Source organism: Theobroma cacao, chromosome 3 (assembly GCF_000208745.1).
Source record: "Theobroma cacao cultivar B97-61/B2 chromosome 3, Criollo_cocoa_genome_V2, whole genome shotgun sequence".
NCBI classification, from domain to species: domain Eukaryota; kingdom Viridiplantae; phylum Streptophyta; class Magnoliopsida; order Malvales; family Malvaceae; genus Theobroma; species Theobroma cacao.
In genome coordinates, this window is record NC_030852.1 from 32,625,359 (window position 1) to 32,634,193 (window position 8,835).

General features: G+C 35.9%; 3 protein-coding genes across 11 annotated transcripts; 2 read left to right on the forward strand and 1 right to left on the reverse strand.

Annotated features, from left to right (window-relative positions):
• LOC18606247 (protein NUCLEAR FUSION DEFECTIVE 6, chloroplastic/mitochondrial) lies at positions 333 to 3,378 on the forward strand. 9 transcript variants are annotated; one of them, XM_018116652.1, is made up of 4 exons: positions 333 to 642; positions 789 to 907; positions 2,743 to 2,783; positions 3,106 to 3,202. In XM_018116652.1, the coding sequence occupies exons 1-3, from the start codon at positions 470 to 472 to the stop codon at positions 2,760 to 2,762; spliced, it is 312 nt and encodes a 103-aa protein (XP_017972141.1). In that variant the 5' UTR covers positions 333 to 469; the 3' UTR covers positions 2,763 to 2,783; positions 3,106 to 3,202. The 9 variants fall into 9 exon arrangements, 5 of the variants coding, with proteins under 5 accessions (XP_017972141.1, XP_007039821.1, XP_017972140.1 ...); XR_001926865.1 differs by lacking the exon at positions 2,743 to 2,783 and adding an exon at positions 2,051 to 2,121 and having other exon boundaries at positions 334 to 642; positions 789 to 964; positions 3,106 to 3,378; XR_001926864.1 differs by lacking the exon at positions 3,106 to 3,202 and adding an exon at positions 2,051 to 2,121 and having other exon boundaries at positions 334 to 642; positions 789 to 964; positions 2,743 to 2,987.
• LOC18606248 lies at positions 3,863 to 5,722 on the forward strand. The gene is made up of 6 exons (XM_007039763.2): positions 3,863 to 4,476; positions 4,589 to 4,709; positions 4,786 to 4,973; positions 5,082 to 5,155; positions 5,246 to 5,395; positions 5,506 to 5,722. The coding sequence occupies exons 1-6, from the start codon at positions 4,065 to 4,067 to the stop codon at positions 5,641 to 5,643; spliced, it is 1,083 nt and encodes a 360-aa protein (XP_007039825.2). The 5' UTR covers positions 3,863 to 4,064; the 3' UTR covers positions 5,644 to 5,722.
• LOC18606249 (putative pentatricopeptide repeat-containing protein At5g47460) lies at positions 6,144 to 8,252 on the reverse strand. The gene has a single exon (XM_018116926.1). It carries the CDS (start codon positions 8,123 to 8,125, stop codon positions 6,311 to 6,313), a length of 1,815 nt encoding a protein of 604 aa, XP_017972415.1. The 5' UTR covers positions 8,126 to 8,252; the 3' UTR covers positions 6,144 to 6,310.

Genomic DNA, 8,835 nt, shown 5'->3' on the forward strand with positions numbered 1-8,835 from the left:
ATATGACTTAATATATCATTTGTTATAAATTTATTAATAAGATAATTTTTTTTCAACTCGAAGATATTATAATGAAATTAATAATTTATTAATACACATATCTTACTTTATTAATATTTTTCACTCATACTTGTTATATCATGTTATATTTCATAACATATATAATTTTTTAATAACCTTAAATTCTAAAACTAAAATCTCTAAATGAATAATATTTAAATATACATCTAAACATTTATTCATTAATTAGTACATAATTTGTCTAGAGAGCATAGTTTGAATCATTTCTGTTAATCATTATTCTTTCAATTAATTACCCGACCCGACCCAACATTTGACCAAATCAGATACTTGCTCCGTACCGCTAAAACCCTAAATCCTGTCCTCTGCATTGTTACATTTTCCAAGTTTGCAATTTCTATTAACAAGTTTTTCAATTCTCTATCTCCGTCAAGAAATTTTCTTTCTAATGGCTTCAACTTGCAATAGATTCATCAGCAGATCATCGTCCTCTATTAAATCCGCCTTCAGATCCAACGGTCCAAGATCCCTACTTTCCAGATCCGCCGCTTCTCCCTCCTCCGCACGATCACCTCTCCCCTCCCAATCCATCCCTCCCCTTCGCCGTTTCTCATTGTCCAGGTACAAGAAAAAGAAAAAAAATTGTTTCCGTTTTCAAAATTATATTTCTCTGTGTTTCCTGCAATTAGTCGTTTTATAAATAGGGAATTTCCGCTTTTTTATTATTGTTTGAAGTTTGATGTTTTGGTTTTTTTTGCTGATGGCAGGTGTCCATCGGAGCTGGGATGTGCGCAGTCACTGTTGCCGCTGCACAGTGCAGTGGCGGCGTCAAGGATGACGTCATGCCTGAGCACAACATCGAGGAGTTGCCGGGCACTTTCTCAGGGTACACTCTGCTGCACCTATCCCGGCCTCTAGTACTGTTTTATCTGTTTTTTTTATTGTGAGTAGCTTTTTTTTCCTTTTTTTTTTTGGCTTCTCATACTGTTATTATGACATTATATATCTGTTGTTCTTTCACCTTTTTCTTTGGTTTTGGTTTTGGTGTTGAATTTTTTGTTTAAATTGATTAAGTCTTTTTTCTAGTTCAATTGTTTTGGGATTTAAGATGTTGTTAACATGGAAATTCTGAATGGTTTTTAACCTTTATGTCTGTGTTATAATTGTGGTAGAAAGCTTTGAGTCTAAGAGCAGGATCATATTGATTAAAATGAGCAGATAGCCAAGTAAAACCAATTCAAAAATAATGATTCCGTGAATGTCAAATTTTATTTTTAATTCTTAAAATAATTGTTTTTTTTTTTAAACACGTTCCTTTTAGAAGTAAGAAGCTCATAGCAAAATTTCTTTCTCTCTCTCCCTCCTGCTCTCTATCGCTCTCACCAAGCTTAGTTTTGCAGTAGACTGTAGTCCATGCACATATAGGACAAGCAAGGAATATTATGAGTTTGCAGAAAGAGAGTTGTGGAGAGGATGCATAACTTGTATCTTCATAGCTGTTCATTGAATTAGCCAATTAGGCATAGAAACACTCTTCTTGAAGGGTATTTGTCATACACCCACCTTGCTTTGGATAGGTGAGTCATGTACATTTTAAAACATGTCTTCAAATGAGGCTTATGAGGTAAGAGGCAGACTGCAAAGATTGTTGGAAAATATGCTTAAGATGCATGCTTTTGAATGAAAGTTCCAATTCCAAATTTTACTTTGTATGCTACTTGAATTTGAAGAAAGTTGATTTCTTAACTGCTTGGATATCACAAATGATTTTTATCTCAGTCTCTATAATAGATAAGTTTGCTGTTACATTAAATTTGGTTGAGGTTACAGGTGTCAGTTTCCAATTTTAGAGAACATAGCTAATTAGAAGTAGAATTTAAGACCTTTTTGGTGCTCAACCTTTTAGACACCATCAGATCATTGAGCTTGCCTCCTGTGAGTAAAACAAAATAGGGGCTATGGAATGGGGCCAACAGTGCTTTAATCATGTATCTTGACAATATCTGACCAGAATATTTGGTTCCTGCAGGCACATAAATTCAATATGCTTGAAAGAAATAAAGTGGGAATTTACAGTGACAGGCCCATCTTCATTCTCAAGTACGAAAACATGAGTGCTTTTTTAGTGATCTTGAAAGTTTTTAATTATATCAAAATAGGGCCTTATTTTCACATTTCTTATTTTAGAAGCTAAACTAGTTCCCTTCTTTGTAATCTTTCTTTGTGGGGGCCGCAAAGAAAAGCCTCTATTAAACGTAACACATGGCTTTGCTTTGTACTTATGGGATTGGAAAATTCCATCTTATTCCGGCATTAGTGTATTGTTTGGATCAATTTCTTCCTGTCTTCCTAGCAACTAGTCTTGCTTAGGTTATATAGGAAAAGATATATCATCAAAATTTACATGATAAATTCTGCCACCCCACTCTCCCCTTCTACCCAGCTTTCTGATTTGTGCCTACAATTGCTTCATTCTTTTGTCAAATTCTTCTTTTAGTTATCTGCTTAAACATCAGGGTGGATGGTTAGCCCATCAAAGAGTAGTTACACATAGACCTAGTGAATGCATTCTAAAAATTTGTGCATTAGTGCAATAGAGGTCAGGATAATGTCAAATCATCTTTTGGAATCAAATATTTTGACTTCATTTTATTGCACTTAGAGTGATTCATTTATGAGTGATCTAGAACACAATGGTAACATAATTGCTCCTTTTCCCAGATAGAATTGATGGTACGTGAGACATGTGGCTGGTTTTGGAGGTGGACCCTGTGATCTATTCTTCATTTGACATTGAACTATGTGGGAAACCACTTTAGATGATCCAAGTGTCATGACATTTTTAAGAGTTCTTAAATTTAGAACTTTGTACAACGTTCTGGAAGGCATATGAGCTTTCTGCTGTATAAGTTTAAAACCGGATATCATTAACGGCATTCTAAATTTATCTGTTTTTGGTTGAGATAGAGTTGCTGCACTTGTTTGTTGATTGGGATGAAGTGCTATTGCATCTTTTATTTTAACATTGTAGAATAGTTTTGCTAATAACTGTCTCTGATTTGAGTGCATTCTCTGTTGCCTTAGAGTTTGGTCTAGCAGTTCCAAGGTGACTTGTTAGAGATCATGATTATGATGAGGAGTTTTCAAATGGACTGAAGCAGCAAGGACCTGTAGATTATTATTCGAAAAAGGTTGTCATTTCTTTGAATACTCTTGAACCCTTAACAGCAGTGAAGCTGATTTGATTCTTACAAGCTATGAGATTTGTTTTCTCTAAGAGTCTGAAATAAAAATGCAGTAGTCTTGTTTGACTCGTTCGTTTATGCCTAACAAACTAAAGCATCAGAATCTTCTACACCTTTTAATGTACTTGCTTCCTTTTGATTGATCCTTCCTGCAGACGTGTTTTCGTTGCGCTAGTATAATTTTTATTTTGAAGGGAATCAATGTGTAAAAATCTTCATCTCCAAAGGCAGGTAAAAGACCTTTTACGCAAATCTAAAATTGTTTATACTGATTGTGGAATCTTGAGACACAGATAATACTAAACGATGGTAAAACTCAGGGCTATAGAACGAGCAGGGCACCCTTCCGATGTTCCTCCCTATATTTGGGGTGGCCCATAGAGACGTGTGCCAATGCTGTTTTTGAGGAAGACAAAAGCCCATATTTTCCAGACCAAAACAAAGCCCAATTTTAAACCGTAAACATGTCATAAACAAATTCAAACTCAGCCTTTTGAAGGAAACACCGACAGTTTTCTTTGTCACAACGGTCGTTAACGGCCTTTCTTCTTCTATAAATACGTAACATTTGAAACGACAAATCCTCTCAGTTTCAATTTGCGCACTCTCACTCAATTCTCAAGCACCTACGGCGGCGTTCGTAGGGGCTTGAGGCCCTGATCAAACTCCACTCTCTGCTGCAGCGCTTCCAATCACGGGCCACCACCAAGGCCAATATCTCTCCGAAGGACAAAGTTCAACGTCTTCCTCCACAAAATTGAGATAGTAAAATAATAATAACACCAGCATTGTACAGGCATGGAAGATCCAAATTCCAGTGTTCCCAATAATAATCCGAATGACATGTACCCGGATGGAATTTTTAACTTTCTGGACTTTGAAAATCTAGTTGAGGACTTAACCACTCAGGATATATCCGTGTTAAGTTCCTTTTCAATTCATGATCCGTCCAGTGAGGAAATTGCCAATGATACTATTGATCCTTTAGATGATCCTGTCATCCGGGATTTCTATAATGAGCGTAATGCGGGGACTTCTCAAGCGGGGTTTTTCGGGCTTTCTGGGGTAATGAATAATCCAACAGAAAAAAATATGGGAACAGAAAGCTTAAATTTTGAGAATTCAATGCCACTTTCAGTTTGGCCAATTGAACCGGTCCCATTTGGTTGCAGTTGTTGCCAAGTACTAAGAGAAATCGTTCACACTAATGGTGTGTTTCGTGTCAAATTCCAGTCGTATCAATTGTTGGGTTTGTTTTTTATTTTTGATTAAGATTGCATGCTTTTTTGACGATATTTTTTCGTTTTTTCTTACAATGGTAGGCATTAATGTTACCAAACTTGAGATTCATGGAAGACTTGGAATAATCTGTCATGCTATTCTTACTGATCGATCGGGTAGTACTAATGCTGTTGCTCCAGACCATCAGTATCAAATGTTCGAGTAAGTTTCTTCTTCAATCATTTGATTATAACGTGTACCCAATTGTCAAAACTCATTTTGGTACACTTTGAAACAGTTTCTGCAAAAAGAGCATTGAGTATGTGAAGCAGTTTCTAAGTCAGTATTGCTTCCATCGAAGCCAAACCGGATACGTCATCGTTCAGGATCCACTCTCAGGTTTCTATGAGGCCTTATGCGTGGGGTTTCTTTGGGATGAAAATTTCAATAATGGCGACTTCATGCAACCATCTTCGTCACATGCAGGTATCTCCTCCCAATCCCGACCATGGGGATTGTTTGATTTCCCATTTTTTGCACCTCCGTTTCTGTCATACAATCAACAGTTGGGTAGAATTGTTCAATTTTGTGCAGGGGGGTTCCGCATGGACCAAGCAGGAAACAGCAATAACCAAGGGAAACATCCCAAGCCCTCCCTGTCAATACAGGTTAGTTAGCCACCATCTTCAACTCTGATAGAGGTTCCCAACTTGAGACCCTAAGTGACTTTGTTATTTTCTCTTTGGGATGTGATGCAGAGGGAGAGAACCAGAAATCTGACCTTGAAAGATATAGAAAAATACTTCCATCTGCCCATTGAGGAGGCAGCCAGGAGGTTGGACTTGTCTGTCACTGTATTGAAGAAGATATGCCGCAAATATGGCGTGTTAAGATGGCCCCATAGAAAGGTGTTTTCTCTTCGTCAGCTATGGCTTTTTTCTTGGATTATTCTCCTCCATATATATATACATTTTTGCTGCTTCTTTTTTTTTTAAACTGAAGGTACTGCATGTTACAGATTCAAAGCATGGAGAAGCAAATAGTCTTTTGGACTGGTAAACTAAATTCAAATGATCCTGAAGAAAGGGATCGTGCTGCAAAAATAATCCTGAAACTGCAACGAGGGATAGCCAAAATTCGTGAGGGAGCTAGATGACTACTTATAATTTTACAAAATTATAATACCTAAAAAAAAATAATTTTTTTATGTTTCTCTCTATTAATAAGTATAATATTTTAATGATGATTTTTATCAAATTTTATGTTGAAAATAATTTATTTAAATTTTTATATAAAATTAATATGACATTCGTATTTTGTATCAGACGAATTAATCGGTATAATAATTTATCTATCAATAGAGGCATGGATATATTAGCAAATATATTTCCCTCTCCAAAGTCATAAGGTATAGTAAGTAGAAAAGTGCCGAGGCTCTAATGCGGGTTGAACGATATACATCACAGAATGGTAGTTTTTGTCTTTTCAATGCTTTAAAAAAGAATTATCTGATAAAATTGGGTTCATTAAAGTAATAATGTAGCCCACACGTGATTTTGCCTTGGAATTTTCAATGGATATGATATCACATGACTAGATTCATTTTAGGCATACGGAAATTCCTCCACCCTGAAATTAAGATGCAAAGGTGGAACATATTCGGGAATTTATGTAGACAAGTTTCAGACAGTTTGCTTGTGGATTCCCTGGTTGACATCTAAGTCTGCCATTCAACCCCAATCCTCCCTACCCTAAAGGAATGCATGAAACAATCACAACAAAGGATAACAGAGAACGACACAAACAGCAATTAAAAACCAATTCTATGTAGATGAATTTAACTCGACGTTTTCCATTTCAATCCAACTACAACCAGCTTCTTTTATCACTCTTTTATCTCTCATGAGCTTTCTCATCACACTCATCTCCGCCCATTTGTGAAAGTGTGCAAAAATGTTAGACATCATTACATAAGCATAATCATTGCTACCATCCAATTCAATTACTTTTGCAGCTGCAATCTTTGCGACCTTCAAATCCTTGCAAACTCCACAAGCACCAAGCAAAGCCCTCCAAACCACATCACATGACCCAAATTCCAGGTCATATATCATCCTCTCAGCTCTCCAGATCTCTCCTCCTTGACCCATTAGCCGAATCATAGAACAACAATGCTCAACAGTAGGTTTAATACCATAATCATTGATCATTGATTCAAAGTACTGATACACCTCTTGCAGTGGTGTCCCGTTATGTGAACATGCAGCTAAGACATTAAGAAATGTGATCGCATCAGGTTTCAAATCCCTTTCCCTTTTCAGCAGCTCAAAAAGCTGGATCACTTTCGTTGAATCACCATTGTGAGCATAACCAGAGATCATAGCATTCCAGGTTACCAAATTCTTTTTAGGTAAAGACTGAAACATAGACTCAGTGCTCTTAACCCGCCCACATTTGGAGTACATGTCAATGAGAGCACTTCCCACCACAACAGAAGTATCCAAACCACACTTTATCGTACAACAATGGATCAGCATTCCCCATGTTAAAGCCGAGAGACCTGCAATCCCACTTAGAATTATTGAAAACGAGAACTCATCCAGTTCAACTTCATTAGAGTGCATTTTACTGAAAAACTGTAGAGCCTCCCGTGCTCGATTTCTATTAACATATCCTGTCATTATTGAAGTCCATGAAGATGAATTTGGGTTCGGCATATTAAATAAAATATCAATTGCATCATTTATGTTGCCAAACTGAGCAATACCACTAATAAGTTCATTGTAAGATATTGTATCACGGAGAGGCATTTGGCGCCAAAAACTGAAGGCTTCTTCAAGCTTTCCATTTCTGGCACACGCTGCTAAGACTGAATTCCATGAAATAACATCCTTATCAATCATGCTATGAAACACCAAAACGGCATCGTCCACAGCCCCACATTTCCCATACGTATCAATCAAGCAATTCCCAACAATAATGCCACATTCCAAGCCAAATTTCAAAATGTTGGAGTGAATTGATTTGCCTAGATGCAAAAACCCCAGTTGACCACAAGCAGCTAAAGCCACGGTAAATGAGTATTCATTGCTGCAAATATCAGACCTTTGAAGCTTAAGAAACAACCCCAAAGCTTTACGAAACTGCCCAAATTGAACATACCCAGAAATCAAAGTGTTCCAGGAAATGACACTCGGTTGAGGAATTTCAACAAACAGCTTACCTGCTTGACATGGCAAGTCAATCCTCCTATAAAACCTCATCAAAGCGTTAGAAACAAAGACATTGGAGACAAATCCAGATTTTAAAATGTAGCAATGAAGCTGTTGGCAATAAGAGTCATAGTCCAGGTCCGTTGAGACCCGAACTAGGTGAACTAGGGAGTAGTCATTTGGTTTAATCCCGGAGCGGAGAAGTTTTGCCACCTTATGTAAGGTAAGGTCCATGTCGGTGCCACCTTCGGCAAGGGTTGAAATGAGAGTAAGCCATGTTTCAAAATTTTGCTTTGGAACGTTGTTGCTGGCATTGTTGTTTTGGGAGGGGAGATTTGTGCCAATAAGGTGATTCGATTGGAGATTATATGAGTGCCATTGCTTGGGCTGGTAGTTTTGGACTCTCCTCAACAGAGATCTTTGCATAGCTTTGTAAACGTGGCGCGGAATTCTTTTTTTCTCTTCGACTTTTCCATGGTTGAAGTTCTTTCTGGATGTTTAAAAGCTTTAAGATTTTAATTGCATAAAAGGAAGATTTCTTAAGATCTTTCTCCAAAACAAAAAAATATTAAGCATAAGAAAAAAAATAAAAATAAAAAGCATAAGAAAAAGCACTAAAACATTAATATTATTTTACATGAATAATTTAAAATTTTATATTTAATATAATATCAATGTATAAATATTAGACGTTATTACTTCATCATAAAACGACAATTCATAAATATGAAAAGATAATTTTTTTAAATTATATATATTTATTTTTAATAATTATCAATTTTTAAATTTATTTATTAAAGAAATAATAATATTTAAACCATTAATTAATAATGTATAAAAGAATAAATATATCAAATATAAATTTTTATTTAATTTTTCCCGACTCTTTTTTCAAACAATTCAATATGAAAATGTAATACACGTTTATACACTGTTGCGTCTAAGTGCCTATAAAGTATAAAGTAATAAGAGAATCCATATATTTTATATTATATTGATGATTGCTTAGCATTTAAGCGCAAAGCAACAAGGCTCCACTAAGATTTAGATTTTATTTTATCTTTTTTTTAACTCAGAAACCTTTACAGCGATTTGCAGTTGCAGGTAAAATATTCTAATTATCAAAACCATGTTAG

Excerpts from the sequence above, each read along its gene's own strand:
- LOC18606247 (XM_007039759.2), top strand. The coding sequence starts at position 470 with ATGGCTTCAACTTGCAATAGATTCATCAGCAGATCATCGTCCTCTATT. Across the intron at positions 643-788 it reads CGCCGTTTCTCATTGTCCAG|GTGTCCATCGGAGCTGGGAT; the intron begins GTACAAGAAAAA and ends TGCTGATGGCAG.
- LOC18606248 (XM_007039763.2), top strand. The coding sequence starts at position 4,065 with ATGGAAGATCCAAATTCCAGTGTTCCCAATAATAATCCGAATGACATG. Across the intron at positions 4,477-4,588 it reads AGAAATCGTTCACACTAATG|GCATTAATGTTACCAAACTT; the intron begins GTGTGTTTCGTG and ends TTACAATGGTAG. Across the intron at positions 5,156-5,245 it reads AGCCCTCCCTGTCAATACAG|AGGGAGAGAACCAGAAATCT; the intron begins GTTAGTTAGCCA and ends GATGTGATGCAG.
- LOC18606249 (XM_018116926.1), bottom strand. The coding sequence starts at position 8,125 with ATGCAAAGATCTCTGTTGAGGAGAGTCCAAAACTACCAGCCCAAGCAA.